The sequence below is a fragment of the Notolabrus celidotus genome, chromosome 1, assembly GCF_009762535.1.
Source record: "Notolabrus celidotus isolate fNotCel1 chromosome 1, fNotCel1.pri, whole genome shotgun sequence".
NCBI classification, from domain to species: domain Eukaryota; kingdom Metazoa; phylum Chordata; class Actinopteri; order Labriformes; family Labridae; genus Notolabrus; species Notolabrus celidotus.
In genome coordinates, this window is record NC_048272.1 from 3,996,042 (window position 1) to 4,014,927 (window position 18,886).

An 18,886-nucleotide genomic window follows, 5' to 3' on the forward strand; every position below is an offset into this window, starting at 1 on the left:
AAATGTAACTGACTCAATATCATTGTAAATGAGGGTCGCCCCTCAATGATCTCTCGAGTATAAATAAAAGTTGATGAATACTTCTGACACACTGCATCCTGGAATGCCCTTATTATACCCAGTAATGTTACTAACCTGTTACAAATTAATGTAATTTGAAGATTGAAGAGATCTCCAGGTGTTTTTTTTAAGAATAACACACCTTTTTTCTGTGTTTTATTGTCCTAGTCCCAGCTTTTCGAATCATGTTGCTTGCATCAAATTTAAATACAGAACAAGTTTATGGATATAATACAATACGGAATAACTACCTTTGTTTAGGAGTGTGATGAGAGTGTGAGTGGTTGCGATGCACTGAGCTCTGTGTTTTCCCTGTGAGAAATTAGTTTTGTTGTTTGTTTATTTTATTTTATCTATTTATTTTTGTCTTTATTATTTGTTTGGTATCGCTATGTCTTTCTTTTGTCATTGGCCTTATTACTACCTTTTATGTGAAATGTATTTGTTTTCTGTATTTGTTTTATTTCTACCTGAATTTTGCAATTTCTTGAAAACAATAAAAAAAAAAAAGTGAATTCTAAAAAAAATAAAAATACAGAACAAGTTTCAGTTTTGATATTAATATGTTAGTTTGGCATTATTTTCAAATGAATATAGAATTTGAATGATTTGCAAACCCTCAAAATCTGTTTATTTTTCAAAATTTTACACAGCATCCACATTTTTTTTGAAATTGTAGTAAAACAAGCATAAATAGGGCAGACATATAGCGTATTATGTTTCCCTGAGCAAAAACCTAGCAGCAGGCTAAAACATGGGGCTAACCACCTTACCAATTACAGTGAAGTGACATGATATAAATGCATCACTTAATATAATTTGTAAATGCCAAATTACCACTCAAGAGGACAAGTATCAGCAGGTACTTCCAGTGTGTGCAGAGGTATTCCCGACATCAGAACAAACAACGAAAAAAAGAGTCCTTCAGAGACAGAGGGGTAAAATTAGAGTTTCTTTATTCATCATCTTCATCATCTTCATCATCTACACAACACATACCAGTGCTGCTTGGCATGACATGGCTTTGAAAAATGAGATCATTAACACCACATACAGGATTTAACAAAAATATGAGTGAATGTTTCTGGATGCACGACAAGTATGGTTTTATTTTGGTTAAGCTGCATAATTCAAACCAATCCCATAAGCATGAAGATGAATACTAAATATGTAGTAGAACTATCTTTGTTCATTAACTATCAAACCTTAACTTATTATTATTTGTTGACCTCTCCTTGAAGCTTCTGTGAGGAACTTTCAGTTTGTGTTGGTTTTGGCGCCCCCTGTGGACAAAGTGATACCACTTCTGTCTTAGTTGATTTTGGTCTGTTTGAGCTTGGAAAGTGTTTTCTGACAAAAAAAAAAACTCATCTTGCTTGCTCTGAATTGCAAACTAAGAACAAGGCATTAATGATCCTACTACTGCAAGGTGCTTGAGGTTATTTTAACGTAAAAAGTTACTTTATTATCTTCTTTTTTTACAAATGTTATTTAGCAGCAAAGCCACAGTACAAGGTAAACAAATTCCCAGAGTTTTTAAACTTCAAAGTAACTTCAAGTCTCTGTAAACGTCACTTTTCCTCTCTAAAGTCAAACACTCCTTCAAACTGGAGTTGAAGTTCTTCATCTAGAGATATGGCACAATAATAAATCTCATACTAATCAACATTTAGATGAGATTTCTTAAACCTATTAATGAGGCTTCAACATTTAGTGTTAAAGCAGATTAAAATAATGAAGTCATCATCATGCTAAAGGTACAGTGAGTACAAATGGAAATATTTAGTGATATCTAGCAGTCAGAGTCTAGACTGAAACGCCTCCATGCTCACCCCTCCCATCTGTTAAGCGACTGTGGCCTTTAAAGACAAGAAGCTGCTGTGATGCATATGTATGACCCTCCAATTCAAGTTTTCACCATCAAAAACACTCATTCTTTTGCACACAACTACTCTCTTCTTCTTTGACTACCAACCGGTGCATTTGTGCGGCCACCCACTAAATACGAAAACGCGTAGGTTACCAGTTTGTGCGTTCTGTGCATAGACTGTATAAAATATGGACGTAGGATCCGTGACGTCACCCATCTGTTTCTGAAGAGCTGTTTTGAGGCTAATCGGCGGCGGCAGCCATAATGCTGCTGTCGAGTCAGTGTGACGTAAAGAGGCGGAGTTTGAGCCTCCTAACCAGTAGTTATAGGATTCCCTGCAGTCAGCTGTGCCTCTCATTGGAAGACTCGTAATCTCAATATCTTCAAAATTGCAGCGTTACAAAAAAATTCACTCCCTGTACAGTGTGTGCCGATCAAGAAATTAGCTATCCAGAAACTCGTCTTTTGTACCAGGCTGTAAACATGTTTATTTCTGATGTAAAGATCGGCTTTTTCCCATTCATGTGTATGTGACTTCCGGTCCTTCCGAAGCCAGCCTCAAGCGGATCCTGGATGAACTGCACTTTTTAGCACTTCCGCATTGGACTCTTATTTTTAGACCGGAGGTTACCGCTTGGTTCTGTGCTACAGTAGAGTAGTAGTAGAGAGCTGGTTCACACAGAACACCTGCTGCAGGTAGAGACCAAGCTAACACTGCGCCCCTCAGATAATAACTCAGCCTGTCACAGGAGGTCATCACTTGTATCTTTAAAGGTGACATATCATGCAAAATTGACTTTTTAATGGTTCTCTACCTGAAATATGTGTCCCTGGCATGTCTACAAACCCCCCGAAAATGAAAAAAATCCATTCTGCCCCTGTTCTGATTTCTCCACCTTTCAGTAAATGTGTGCTGAAACGAGCCGTTTCAGTTTTCAGTGTATTACATACGTCACAACGCCATCCGGTCTGTAACGGAAGTCAGAGCTCGGAGCTTGTTCAGCCCATAGACTGTATAAAATACAACTCAACCCCTCCTCCGTTTTTCATTACCTGCACAAATGTGTGCTAACAAGGAGCTTAGGAGGGAGGTATGCTAGTTGTAGGCTGTCTTAATAAACACAAAGGTAGGTTTTACTCCCCACGTCTGCAGATTTGAAGATCTAGTGGATGATTTTTATTTTTCATGGAAAAGTGCTAGCGCTAGTTAGCATAGCCACATAGCTACATGTTCGTAGCTGTGTACCAAGACACACGTCGACATACTGACAAATAAAACAACAAGAAACACTAAATCTGTGACCAATGGTTCAGAAAGGTCCTGCTGCAGGCGTCTCTCTGTCAGGATCAGATTCTGGATCAGATTCAGAGGGTTGAAGTAACGCGGGTCTGTGAGCAGCCGTGTATATTCAGCCAACATGCAAACATTAGATCAACGTGATGGAGAGCCGAGGTCACATCCACTTCCTGAGGGGGCGTGGTCAGAGAGAAAACAGACTGTTCTGAGCAGGGCTGAAAAAGAGGGTTTTTCAGGCATGCCAAAATCTGATTTCAAAGTGTTTTTTTGAGCATAAACTTTAAAGACATGTTTTGGGGACCTCTTAGACCAATATATTTTGTTGAAAAAAGCGTAATATGTCACCTTTAAAGATTAGACGCACAGCGGGGGAAACATGGATTCTTAATGTCTGACGATCCGCCACTAAAGTTTTCGTCTCGTCATCGTCTCGTCAGCGAAATCAAAACATATTTTCGTCAGAGTTTTTATTATCAGTGAAGCACTTTAGCTCGTCATAGTCTCGTTTTCGTCTTGAAAAACTGAGTCTTTGACGAACATTTATCGTCATAATTTCGTTGACGAAATGAACACTGTTAACAACAACATGATTTCATGTTCAGGTGATTAAACACTGATTTCCCCTCACTTATGAATATTATATTCCATTTCTACCAAGTCTCTTCTGCTACATGCCGCTAATTACTACACACTGTACCTTTAACAAATCCCAAAGACTCAGAATGAACTGAACCACGTGTTCCCTTAAGACTCAAGTGTGAGTGAACCGTCACCATATATAACCACTCATGTTTTGGTTTGGTCTTTTACAGCCTTTAGCTCTGTTAGCACTGAAATCTGTCAAATCTCCCAGGCAGCATGTTTATAAAAATACCTCAGTAAAAACCAGCTCGAGTTGTTTCCTGCTGAGCAAACATTTAACTTATCTTTCACTCTGACATCTCTATGACAGGAATCAATCTTTGGATCGTGGATGTGGATCAAACCTCAGAGTCTATTCCTCATCCTCATCCTCTCTGATCTTCACACTCACTCTGTGCCAGGCGTTACTCAGCACCCCCCGCAGGTTCCAGATGGGAGAAATGGTGTCCGGCTGCATGTTGTAACTGTTGTCCACTGCTTTACAAACTATCTCCAGCTCCTGAGCTTCTGGAGGAAGAGGAGCCGTCACCTCCCACAGCTTCCACGCCCACGCTTTCCCTGGTTGTGGCGAGGGTTTGGGCGCTTGTCCCTTGTCGCTGCTCCTCAGTTGGGCCACCTGCCAAGTCTTTCCTCCATCCACGGAAACATCCACACGCACCACCTCTCTGCCTCCGCCACTCCAGGCGTAACCTTTTACCGTCACCTCCTCAGCGCTGCGGTCCACCATGGCGCCGTCCGATGGCGTGGTGATGGCTGACTGAATTGGGAGCTCCTGGATGGCCGGAGCGGACTTGAAGTCCACCGTGTCCCAGTCCGTCCCAGGAGAGAAGCCCTTGTAGTCGTTCTGCTGCCAGTGGCTGCTACTTTCGTCTGCACTCACGACGATCTTCCCCAGCCATTTAACGTTACGTGCGCCCACTGTGCCGGGTACCACGACACGGACAGGGTAGCCGTGGTCAGCAGGGAGATCCTCGCCGTTCATTTCATAAGCAAGGAGCACATCACCCTCCTCACTGATAGCTTTGATAAGTGGAATTGAAGCACCGTACGTCGTCCCGGTCACGTCCTTGTCCAGTCCCTCAAACTGAACATGTCGTGCCCACTCAGCTACACCCTGAGAGTAACCAGCGGCCATCAGCACATCTCTGAGCCTCGCACCGGTCCATGTAGCATTACTGATGGCAGCGATGCCCCAGTTCAGTCCTTTCACCTGCTTCACTTTGTTCATCTCCGAGCGGCGGTTTCCTGCACACTGCAGCGTGACTGTGACGGTGTGTTTAGGGAACTGAGTCCTCAACTCTTTTAAGGACAGTGTCAGCGTTCCTTTAGGAAGTCCCTCCACATGTAGCCGATAAGAATCTGGGTCCACCTGAGGAACTGGCAGGTGGTTTCTCTTGAAGAAGATAGCAGAGGGGGTGATGTAGCTGTCAGAGAGGATTTGAGGAGGCGGCTCAGCGTTGAATGGCTTGAGGCTGTTGACCGTGAGGGCGGGGTGACGCTCGGGGTCGGTGGAGTAAGGGTCAGATGATTTGGCAGTCTGCAGCTTCTTTTGGTCCTCTGCACTCAGCTCACCAACCTTTATGTTAAACACAAGTACAACAGTTTTACAGATGTAAAATATCTGTTCTTCTAATAAGGCCTGTCATGCAAAATAAGGCAAAGAAAAATAGGGTTGCAAAGGGGTGGAAAGTTTCCAGTAAATTTCCATGGGATGTTAAGCTGGGGAATTTTGGGAATATTCTAAATTTAGAAACTTTCCATGGAAATTAATGGGAATTTATGGGAATTGAGGATAATTAATGGAAAGATTTATTTGTAAGTAGAACTTTATCAAAAAACATGAATATTGAGTTAAATATTACTCATCTCCCCTGACCCAACCCATTCAAAATTATTAATTATTAATCCCAACAAAGTTCCGTTAAAAATGTTAAATGAAAAGAGCCGATCTCCCTCCAAATTTTTTTTAATTCAACATGCAACAAGCATCTTCCCTCAACCTTCTAAAGCCTAGCCTCTGCATTTTTGCTAAACCCTTTCAGGCAACGGGTTCTTCCTTAGTCTAATCAACATCCTCCATGTCCACTTCCTCAATGTCCAACTCTTCCTCTTCAGTGTCACTGTCCAGCCTTGTTGAGGATGGCTCTGTAGATGGCTCAAAGAGCCACAGGTTAGCCCGGAGTACCAACCAATTTTTCCACCCTCACATTTGTGAGCCTGTTGCGCACCTTTGTGTGTGTGTTACCAAACAAAGACCAGTTGCGCTCTGAGGCGGCTGATGATGGTGGGATCTGGAGCTGTACTTGCATGAAATCTGGTTGTTTTAGACAGGATTATGCTAAAATATATTTTCCCCAACTATATTTAAGTTCCCTATTAAGAGCCAACCTTCAATTTAGTAAATTCCTGGTTTATTCCCATAAATTCCTGTTAATTCCCATGGAAAGTTTCCAACTTTGAAAATTCCCTGGAATTTTGCAACTCTAAAGAAAAATAACTGTTTGTGTTTAGAAGGACATGTTACAGGAAAACCCTCAGCAAAGTGTTTCCTAATGCTCATTAGTTTGTAGCTCTCCACAACTTTTCCACAAGGTAAAAATAAATAGCAAGTTAATTTTTTTTAGGATTAATGAAACTGTTTTCTCTGAGGGGCTTTAAGGTCATAAAGACGTTTCTTAAACTGGGTCAAAGAGTGCTTTAAACTTGAGCAATGTTCATAAATCTACAGATAGATAGGTGGGTCAGTTTGACTATAAACTGATGTTAAGAATCAACACACAGAGAAATACTTCTTATCTGTTCTCTTCAGATCAGTTTCAGGGGTTTCAACTCAATTTTCCCCCCCAATCAGATTGTAACTTGAAGCTGCAGAACTTTCAAAGTCAATCAATGTGGTCATTTCCCCAAACTGTAGTATAGTCGTCTTTCTTATGGTGTCATTTTTCTGCTTGCATCCTCAGAACATTCTGACCCTTATTAACTGGATAAACTATCCACACAAACCAAGAGTCACTCACCTTATACTCTGACAGGATTTCAAGCACATGTTCCTGGTTGTGTACAGCATACAGCGCCCAAAAGGGTTCAAGAGCTCCTCCTGCTGCCAATAGGATTTTCTCCCCACCGGGATGCATGGCCACAAACTGTGTGATGTCATAGACACCACCTTTGTAGGTGACCCACACGCCATCTTCCAGAGAGCGGTGACTGTTTACCTCTTCCTGGGTGAAGACAGGAAGAGCCGAGGTCTTCTCTATGATCTGAACCTCGTTGGATTCTGACTGCTCAGCCTGCAGCAAAGAGAAGAGAAGAGAGGAGAGGGCTCTTACTGATGAAAACAATGACATGACAAGGAGGCAAAGGACAGATTTCAGTATGGAGGACAGTTATTAGGTTGAAAAGAGTTTTTTTGAAGGACATTACACTCAAAAAAAAGCAACATGGGTGTCTGTTTTATCAACATAAGTACAACATGTAGCTTCTATTATATTAATTCATGTTTAGTGGTTCAACATGTTTAAATCATGTAGTTTCAACATGACATGCAAAATCCTTAAAACTACAAGATTGCTTTATGTCAACACAACCTAAAGGGTTTAGGTAGGAATCCCATCTGCAATACCTCTCCATATTTATATTTATTTTATTATTTAACTACAATTTTTTTAATGTAAAAACTACCTCTGCTACTCACCACTGCACTATTATCATATTATTTTAGCCTGTACATATTAGTCATGCCTATTTGTTGTTCTTTTGTATTTATAGCTGTACAGCACTTTGGTCAACTGAGGTTGTTTTTAAATGTGCTTTATAAATAAAGTTTGACTTGACTTGACTTGATAGCTGATGTTATTGTTATTATATTTTTATTTGTATGTCTTATTCTTATTCCTTGTACAAAGAGAGCACAGTTTACCAAGTCAAATTCCTTGTGTGTTCAAGCATACCTGGCCAATAAAGCTGATTCTGATTCTGAGCAGAAGGTGGCAGTAACGTGCGACATCTACGGTGGAGAAATGTCTTAATCAGTAAGCACTTATTCTAAAGGCTACCAAGTCAAGATCCATATATTTGTTTGTCATTGTTTGCCTTCTCTGGGGAATAGAGTTCTATTCCAACAAACCCAGTCTGTTTTGTGGTCTTTTTTCCAAACTTGACACCAACTGGAGGTAAACTAAGTTTAAACTGCTCAATGTAAACATTCTTGATATGTCAAAAATGTCTTATTTTCTCAATAATTACTATTTTAGAGTTTATTTTCACATGATAAAAAGGTTTGTCTCACAGTTCAAATCATTTCTGATGATTGAACATACGGGCTGCACGGTGGTGCAGTGGGTAGCGCTGGCTGTTGCTTCAAAGTTAGAAGGTTCTGGGTTTGAGTCAGGTGCCTTTCTGTGTGGAGTTTGCATGTTCTCCTTGTGCATACATGGGTTCTCTCCGGGTACTCCGGCTTCCTCGCATAGTCCAAAAACATGCTCACCAGTTTAATTGATCTCTCTAGATTGCCCGTAGGTGTGTGTGTGTGCGTGACACTCAAATGAAAGCATTTTAATTAGGTGGAAATTATTTCCATAATTTTATTAATTTCACCCAAAAAAATAATTCTTTGAGTGTATGATCAATTTCTTCATGAACCAGTGGGTTGGATTATTTGACCAGGGTGTGGATATGGTGCTAATATCCTGCCTACCTCTCCCTATGTCTGCTTATCCGTGAAATAGCAACAAGCTGTTTTTTTTTCTACCAAACTGTAGGTCTTATGTTTGTAGTGTGCTGGATTCAAATCACATATCGTATCTCTAACTCAAAGGGTGATTGAGTCCATATTGAGGGCACCAGTTTAGCTCAGAGTGTGTTCCCAAGTGACCAGTGTTAAATTCCAACCCTCAGTCCTTCCCTGCATGCCATTCCCACTCTCTCCTCCTAATATTTACATTCTCTCTTCAAAATAAAGGCCACAAAATGAAGACATGTTTTGAAGCATCACAGTGATGACAGAGAAATAAACTGACTGCTCCAAATGTCCTTTATAGGAATTAATACATGTGCATTCTACTTACATATAAGAGCTTACATTTTACTCTGTTCCATGTGGCACTAGAGGATGCAACCTAACATGGATAAACTATAAAACACTCTGCAGTTGCCCCATGTACTTCTACCTGTCATAAAAAAGCCTTTATTGTGGAAACCACACACAAGTTATCTGGTAACACTTTTGTTTGTCAAACTGCAACAAGTTACTGAACTGTTAATGCTTTTTGAATGATTCCTTGGACAGAGTGGAGGAACTTCTGACTGAATCAAATGAACACAAACATGAACTATTGGTACCACTTCTGCTACGATACAACTAGTTTTACTTCTCCCAATAAAAGCAGCGGCAGAGTGTTGAAAGGCATTCTGCAGCATCACTGTGTTAATTATTCACAGTTGAATGTAAGAGAGCAGAAATGCTGCCTGGAGTAGTTAATGTTGCCTTTGTGCATGTGACAGCTTTAAAGAGCAGTTAACATCACTTGTTCTTCTTATTGTGTGCAAAATACTATTTTGCCCTTATGCTGATTTTGACTTACAAAACATTTGCAGTTAAAGTCACATATTTAAAGTTCTTCTACAGAGAGTTTTTAGCTGGTTATGAAACAGACTAGAAATAATACTACACAGTTAATTGTCTACTAAAGCAGACAAGACCATCTGGGACAAGATTAATTATTGTTTCATGGTTATTTTCGATGCTTAAAGGTGACATATCATGCAAAATTGACTTTTTAATGGTTCTCTACCTGAAATATGTTTCCCTGGCATGTCTACAAACCCCCCGATAATGAAAAAAATCCATTCTGCCCCTGTTCTGATTTCTCAACCTTTCTGTAAATGTGTGCTGAAACGAGCCGTTTCAGACTTCCGTGTTTTTGTTACGTAACAACAATATCCGGTCTGTCACGGAGTCAGAGCTTGGAGCTTGTTCAGCCCATAGACTGTATAAAATAATACTGGATCCCCCCTCTGTTTTTCATTCCCTGCACACATGTGTGCTAACAAGGAGCTTAGGAGGGAGGCATGCTAGTTGTAGGCTGTCTTAATAAACACAAAGGTCGGTTTTACTCCCCACGTCTGCAGATTTGAAGATCTAGTGGATGATTTTTATTGATCATGGATAAGTGCTAGCGCAAATTAGCATAGCTACATAGCTACATGTCGTAGCTGTGGCTGTAGCTGTGTACCAAGACACACGTCGACATACTGACAAATAAAACAACAAGAAACACTAAATCTGTGACCAATCATTCAGAAAGGTCCTGCTGCCTTTCTGGTAGAGGTCGGTTTTACTCCCCAGGCCTGCAGATTTGAAGATCTAGTGGATGATTTTTATTTATCATGGATAAGTGCTAGCGCTAGTTAGCATAGCTACATGTTCAACAATAAAACAACAAGAAACACTAAATCTGTGACCAATCATTCAGAAAGGTCCTGCTGCCTTTCTGGTAGAGGTCGGTTTTACTCCCCAGGCCTGCAGATTTGAAGATCTAGTGGATGATTTTTATTTATCATGGATAAGTGCTAGCGCTAGTTAGCATAGCTACATGTTCAACAATAAAACAACAAGAAACACTAAATCTGTGACCAATCATTCAGAAAGGTCCTGCTACAGGCGCCTCTCCGTCAGGATCAGATTCTGGATCAGATTCAGAGGGTTGAAGTAACGCAATCTCTGAGCAGCCGTGTATATTCAGCCAACATGTTAACATTAGATCAACGTGCTGGACAGCCGAGGCACATCCACTTCCTGAGGGGGCGTGGTCAGAGGGAAAACAGAGTGTTCTGAGGAGGACTGAAGAAGAGGGCTTTTCAGGCAGACCAAAATCAGATTTCAAAGTGTTTTTTTGAGCATAAACTTTAAAGACATGTTTTGGGGACCTCTTAGACCAATATATATTGATGAAAAAAGCGTGATACGTCACCTTTAAAATCCCTGTCATCTGGTAGCTGTTCAATGACGCAATTAATAGCAAACTGCCAAAACCGCCATTGTTCATATTTTCCACAAGTTCCTTAAAATACGACTTAAATAACAAAAGAGAAAATGAGCTATTTCTGAAGCTGCTGACACCTTTCTTCATCAGTTCAGGGAGCAGATGTCACAATTTATTTTTTGAAATTTCCAGTTCAAACTTCCTCATTACTCTTCTCTGCAGAGATTACCCATTCAGCTCTGCTTAGAATATGTGCACACCTTTAGTCACATAAAATGTGGGAATAAAACTTGACAAATGAGCCGATGATGTGGACCCTGTCCTCACTGGAGTTAGCAGAAAACCATAAAAGGCTGTGACTAAGAGCAAACACTGCAAAACATCTTTTCCTGAAGTTAAACTTATGCAATCGTTGATATAATTCAATAGTTTGAAGACCAGGGTTCAAACATACCATATATGGTACAGTTACACTGTTTGACTCTAGATCAATGCAAATGTACTTTATCTGGGGTAAAACTTCATTCAATCTAAGTTTGACTGTTGATTGACTTGTTCAAAGTTTTGTCTATTAGATCAGAATACAATGCTGGACCAAAGTCTGTATAAACTGTAGAACCTTTAGTTATCAGGCCCCTCTCCTTTGGAATCATCTACCAGTCAGGGTCCGGGAGGCAGACACCCTCTCCACTTTTAAGAGTAGGCTTAAAACTTTCCTTTTTGATAAAGCTTATAATTAAAGTTGGATCAGGCTTGGACCAGCTTTTGTTATGCTGCTCTAGGCCTAGACTACCAGAAGAACTGGCGCACTGACACACTGGGATCCTAGCTCACCCCCTTCCCCCCATCACTTACTTTAACTCTGCCTGTCCTATTAAAGTTACTAACCATAGACCTTTCTGGAGTCCCTGAGCCCCCTTGTCTCATAGGTTCCTCTGAGCTGCCGTAGACGTCCTCCTGCTGAAGACGTTCTGGACTCCAGCTGATACAGACGTGCTGGACTCTAGCGGCAACAGCTTCTACTACTCGTCATACTTGCCTGAACGTAACTTGGCCCTAACATTGTTGTTTTGTTGGTGAAAAAGTTAAAAAACATGTTAAAGATTTGATATCTTTCTCACCTGATGATGGTGGAGGCCATAAGCCAGCACTGCACCTGTCCCAGCCAGCAGTCCTGCCACAGCATGTCTCCACCTGGGCCTATAAGCATGCTGGTATGATCTCTGGTCCTCACTGCTGCTGCTGCTGCTGCTCCAATGACGAACTGCACACGATGCTACAACAGGGGCTACTTGATGCCTGTAAAAGGAAACAAAAATAACATTTATATACATATATATAAGGCCAAGCTCAGACCTAAACCCCCACTCATACAAAACTGAACAAAAACAGACACGCTCCGGGATGAATGATGTTTCATCTGAAGTCTAGCTACAGTGTCAACTGATGTTTTTAGCATAGATCACAAAATCTGTTTTCTCTCCTTGAAGGTAACACAATGTGATTCTGTTAGGATGATCAAGTGATGTGAACTCCTACTAAACTAACCAACCAGCAGTGACTTGACTTCAAAAGGTCACCTGTGACAAAAGACCATTTTGTTACAGAAAAGTTACCTTTGAATGTTGAGAGGGCCACATCGAGTCAGGCTGCAGCAGCGTCTGAGGAGCAGCATTTCACTGACGTTCTGAGAGGAAACAAAAAAAACACTTTTTAGTACCTAAAAAATAAAGGCTGCATTTCTATGACCAAGTCCAAGATGTTTTCTTCATTACAACACAAAAAAAACCCACATGAAATACAACCCACTGAGTTCACTTCTGTTTTCTTTCACCACGCAGAATGTGAACGAACATGATTTTAAATGCTAGAAAGCGGAAAGTTAAATTAAACAAAGACAATAAGTTTACTTCATCAAACCTTTAATTTATAACCTCACAAATTTTGAGGGGTTTGCCCTCATTTTCTTTTTTTTTATTTTTAATTTGGAATCACATGAGTTCACAATTGTACAAATAACACTTGTTACTTGTCATCTATAGTGATCCACCTTGTTTTTTTAATGTTACAAGACAGAACTCAATAAAAACAAAATCAAAAACAAACATAAAAAAAGGGACAATGACAGAATGTTTGGCGTCTGTTTCACAAGAAAAAATAATAAATACAAATACTTTGATACACAGAAGTAAGTTTGAATACCTTAAACAAAAGAAGGTCTTTTTGTAGAAATATAAGACATCCACTTACTCCACATTGCTGGTTATTGCTTTCCTGGCAGCTATGCTCAATGTTCCAATAAATAAATACATTTTCTATTATTGGATGTATGGAGGTGTCCAACAAAGAGCTGGTCCCAATTAAAAGTCACATTTGTATCAAACACCTCCCCTACTTCTTTATGTATATCAAACCAAAAAGGGTGTATTTTGGGACAGGACCAAAACAGGTGATAATGATTTGCTTGCTGACTGCTACAGTTCCTCTGACAGCTGGAAGGTTTGCCCTCATTTCAATGATAGAATGGTTTACAAGTTAAAATCATAAGTAAACAATATAAGATATAAGTATATAAGAAAAGATAATATATAAAAATAGAATTAAAACAGATCCTTTTAAGAGATGTCTAGTTTGTTTTTGTGGTTCCAAATTGACCAGCAGGAGCAATTCAGCTACGTTTTACAGAGTACTGTGAAATTTTCCAAATTTGCCAAGTGCAAAATCTTTTCTAAATTAAGTGCTTGCCTGCTGGACTTGGAGCATTAGCCAATCATTTGAACCAGTTAGACAATGACTGTAGGAGCAGTTCTATAAGGAAGTGGTTCATGATGTTAAGATGCAGGTAAGAGCTCTGTAGAAAGCAACGCCTGTCGTGTCTCACTGTTGGTGATGCCCAACAAAGTAGAAAAACTACTGGCAGTGAAAATTAGAGCAGTTAGTGACGAACTGAATCAGGGTGCTTGAGAGCGGAGGAGGAGCATATCTTGAGATAAAAGCTCTGAAATTCAAGACTGAAGAGAAGACAACATGATTTATCAGCTACTTAGCATTAGGCCCAAGCGGCAACCTCCGGTCTAAAAATATGAGTCCATTGAGATTAAGAATCTTCCAATGAGAGGCACAGCTGACTTGATTGACAGGCGGGAACACTGTATCTGTTGGCTAGGAGGCTCAAAGCCCGCCTCTTTACATCACAATCGCTCAACAGCAGCAATATGGCTGCCGCCGACGATATGCCTCAAAACAGCTCTTCAGAAACAGATGAGTGACGTCACAGATACTACATCCATATTTTATACAGTCTATGATTAGGCCTGCATGATATGAGAGAAATCTACCAATGATAACATGCACCTTTCTACTGCCTTGCTGTGTCTGATAATGCGGTTTGAGTTATTTTGTTACCTGCTGAGTTTTGTAATTTTCTTGTTGATAAAAATGTGTAAAAAAAAAAAAAGTTTTTAAAGTTCATGTTGTCATTATTTTCCATTTCAATCATTTATCAATTATCAGGAGGTTTGGGATGAGTGGTCAAGAGAGAGACAAACTCAACATGTACAGCAGCAATATTTCCTTGCACTCATCTCTCCAATCCAGACTCCTCTATATGAGTGTTAAAGCCTTAATCAGCTTCAAACAGGTGATAATAGACCATCGTGTGTATGGGAATACATGTCAGGTAGAGGAACATGCAAAGTGTATAAATACCTGTGACAGTAACAGCTGATAGTGCAGGCTGTATCAGTGATGTGTCGGCATGCAGGGAGCGTAACACAAAAACAGACACGCTCCTGGATGCATGATGTTTCATCTGAGGTCTAGCTACAGTGTCAACTGATGTTTTTAGCATAGCTCACCAAATCTGTTTTCTCTCCTTGAAGGTAACACAATGTGATTCTGCTAGGATGATCAAGTGATGTGAACACTTCAACTCCTACTAAACTAACCAACCAGCAGTGACTTGACCTCTAAAGGAGCCAACCAGCTCAGGGGGAGTGAACAGAGGAGGACGGAGCTTCAGTTCACTGGTCTCTGTTCACACAGATGTAAACATCTCACACAGATACTTTATCAAGCCGAGGACTGAGTGACTGACTGAAACCTATTTCCATTTAGCTGGAGAATGTTATTTAACACAGTTGTATCTTCTTCTGATTAGAATACTGGGGCATTTAACCCTCCTGTTATGCTGTGGGTCAAATTGACCCTTTTTAAAGTTCAAAAAATTAAAAGTATTTTTTTCTGTATGAAACATCTTTGCTTGGCTTAATAGGTGAAATCAACATATACAATTAAAATAGTTCAATTCACATTTTAGGCAATATATGCCTTTCAAACCAGCTAGAAACAGCCTACAAATCTGGGCAGGATGTTAATTTATTAACACCAGTTCAGAAAAAAATTATAAATCAAAATTCAAAATAAAATAAAACAACATCTATGTCATGTAAAACTATTGTTTTCATATTTATGGCTTTCCAATGTACATTAAAAGAAGTTTTAACATAAATTTTCATTAAAAAGGAGTGAGTTATCCTCATTGAACTATGATCTGTGAGGATTAAAGAACACTATTGCACCAAATATGGATTTAAATGGTTAGTTATGGAGTTAATAATGAGATTAAAAACATGTTTATTGGGATTTTTTTGGGTTCTGACACTTTTGGATAATTAAATACCCAGGAACATTATTGCTCTTCCTGAGAAATGAACATAACAGGAGGGTTAACACAGCTGTATCTTCTTCTGATTATAATACTGTGGCATTTAAGCAGAGAGGAGGAACGTTATTATGACTCAGTATAACTCCTACCTCAGTCAAGAAATGAACTGATGCCTTTAACCTTCAAAGGGTTAACCTCTTTATGAGGACAGATCTGTGTGAAACAGGTTGACTAAAACTAGGAGTACAAACTGTCCTTAAAAATAAAATAACAACAATGTGTTGTGCACCAAAAAAAACACACTGTGGAGAAAATCCTAAGTAACTTAGTAACACAGTAAATGTTTGGTAGCCCTTCGTTATAAACTACTGCTGTGCTCTCACCTTCAACAGTGGTAATAAAGATTATTCTAGGTTATCTTCAACCAGCGCTATCAGAGGCAGCACGCCTGTCAGCAGACAGAGAGAGCTACTGAAAATCACAGGGGTCAGATGGTGAGATAGAAATCTGCTACTGGTTTTATAGTCATGCTGCATTTTTAATGAGAGAAGTAAAGCTTTCTCACAGAAGACATTATATATAGAGCTTTAATGGAGGCATATGTTACCTAAGCTGAGTCAGACCTTATTCAAAACGTTGAAGGAGTAATCCACTGGTTAGCAAAAGTAGCAATAACAAGACCTGCAAGGGTTTTTGGAATTTGACCAAGTTTTATCTGAGGGTTTTTAACATGTAAATAAAGAGAAAATGTTAAATGAGACCTTTCAGCTCCACTGGAGAGAAGTCATGTTCGTGAAGAAGCTTCAGCCAAATCTACATGTGTTCAGTTACCTTGTCCTTTTAACTATTTCAGGAATTTATTTTGTTTAATTTACTAATTACAAACCTTCAAGGTTTTGACACACAACAAGGACGTAATGGTTAGCTTCACATTCCTCATGTGTTAGGCTAATGAATAACTTCAAAAAACACCCAAGGTAATGAAAAGCACAGACCTCGTATGCTGAAAGTTTATTGACCATCTGCTATTTCCCCCAAAACATGTGTGTAAAGTGCAGTGGTGGACAGTAACAGAGTACATGTACTTCAGTACTGTACTGAAGTACATTTTTTGAGTATCTGTTCTTTACTTGAGTATTATTTTTGGGGGGAACTTATTACTTTTACTCCACTACATTCAGAAGACAATTATTGTACTTTTACTCCACTACATTTCTATCAGTGCTCTAGTTACTCACTACTTTTGCTTTGAAGTCAGCTCATGAATTTCCTTCTCTTTTCTGAAATCTGATCCCTAAGACAGTAAAATGTGTTTGTGTAGTTCTGTTTGTCTCAGTGGTTTAGTCATACCTGTATATTGTGCGTCTCCACAGTTGAATGTGGAGTAAACACAGAGCAAATTTCACTCAGATCAGGCCGTTCATTTAGAGGTGGTAATGATGGCTATAATTCTCCACATGAGCACCCATGGTCATATCTTCAGCTCGTGTTTGAGGTTTTTGAAATGAAGAATGATATGTATCGTTTGAAATGTTCTCCCTGTTTCCCACTCTGCCCAAACATACAAACATTCACAGTCCAACCTGAGAAAGCGTGTTGAGCTAAGTAACATTTGCTTTTGTTGAAGTTTGGCAAGTGGACTGGTGGCTGGAGAGGCGCTGGTTCACTTGCCTGGGCACTGCCGAGGTGCCCTTGAGCAAGGCACTGAACCCTTAACTGCTCTGGGTGCGCTGGTTGACGGCAGTATCCTCACTCTGACATCTCTCCCTAAGTATGTTCACTGCATGTGTGTGCATTTGTATGTATATGTATATATATAAAAAAAACTGTATGTGTAGCATGTCAAAAATAGCATGAGTGAAAAAATTGAATTCCCCCCTGGGGATTAATAAAGTACCTTTCTTCTTCTTCTTTATCTCAGATGAACATTTCAAACTTGGAGTAACTTAGTTTCTGTTTTTATTCCATGGTATAGATTTTAGAGATTTGAAGTCATGGTTTCTAAATAAACATAATGTAACAGAATGTACTTCTATGTATTCTTGACTGCATGTATGTATTGTGAAAATACAATGTTTTGAGATTTTTTTAAGAAGTACTTTGAATACTTCAGTATTTCTAAAAGGAAGTACTCCAGGACTTTAACTCAAGTAATAATCTGACAGAGCAACTTTCACTTGTATTGGAGTAATATTTGACCTGGAGTATATATACTTTGACTTAAGTAATGAAGCTGTGTACTTTGTCCACCACTTTAACATCCTTGTAGAGCTCTTTAATGACCGAATTTCCCTAATAAAGTAGTTCTGATTTACGTTGAATGATGGTGTTATAATAGGTTGGAAGTGTACGTTGCACAACCTTTATCACTCAGTCATTAAAACCAGGTGAAGCAGCTTTGTCTTTGGATACTTAAAAACACTGAGAAATAACCTTAAAACGCCTTTAATGGAAAAAAAAACAACCATATTTTAAAATGAGTGCTTGAATAAACAGGACACTCAAAGCAGCTATACAGAATGCACGTCTGTTTACATTTACATGACTTAAAGGAGAAACACCTCCTTGTTGTGACACTCGAGGTACAAACGAAACGTACTTCAATAAAGAGTTGTATCATCATCACCATCATCATCATCATCTCGGCTAACTTAGTAAGCTAACATTCAAGTTAGCTAACCTGCAACTTAAAGCCATCCTGTCAGACTTCAGCCACATATTCACACATGTCAATAAACAGAGCCCTTCGTGTTAAATTCCCCTTCTTCATCTGGGATTATTAAATAAACTCACTTGTGTTGTGTCGGTCCCCTGTTGAACTCAGATACTCCCTGGATGTTTTATTGAAACGACTACGTTGCACAACTCAGGGCACGGAGCGAGTTACGTTCAAGAGAGCTACTGCTGCTTTACCCCCGCCTGCTCGCTCCTGTGGAAACATCACAGCCTTCATGAAGCCAGGCAATTAAAGGACACCACAATAAAAACATGCGAAGAAGTTTCACTCATAGAAACAGCATTTTGAATGAGCTGTGTTTCAGTGAATTAATTATTAATTAGTCAGTCTGTAATGAACACTGGCTACCGAAAATCACTTAAACGCATCCCAGTAGTCGTCTTGGTAACGTTACCCCTCTGTCAGTGCAGGTTTAGCAATGGAATTTAAGCTTGTAACTTGAACATTTATTTATGGAACAATTATAAGCTTTATAGATCAGTAATAAGTAGTGCTTAGTGATGTGGCATGATCAAAAGCTGCGGCTCTGAGAGCACGATGCTTTATAGTGAATCAGAAGAGCCGGCTCGCATCGAGAGAGAGCCGGCTCCCAGTTTTTTTCTTTCGCTGCTTAGTACTCAACTCAACTCAA

General features: G+C 39.6%; 1 protein-coding gene across 1 annotated transcript; it reads right to left on the reverse strand.

Moving 5' to 3' along the window:
- Window positions 1-999: 999 nt before the first annotated feature.
- Window positions 1,000-18,692, reverse strand: suox (sulfite oxidase). The gene is made up of 5 exons (XM_034711239.1): window positions 18,312-18,692; window positions 12,469-12,539; window positions 11,974-12,151; window positions 6,887-7,159; window positions 1,000-5,445 (listed from the first exon to the last, which is right to left on the reverse strand). The coding sequence occupies exons 2-5, from the start codon at window positions 12,525-12,527 to the stop codon at window positions 4,222-4,224; spliced, it is 1,734 nt and encodes a 577-aa protein (XP_034567130.1). The 5' UTR covers window positions 12,528-12,539; window positions 18,312-18,692; the 3' UTR covers window positions 1,000-4,221.
- Window positions 18,693-18,886: the final 194 nt, after the last annotated feature.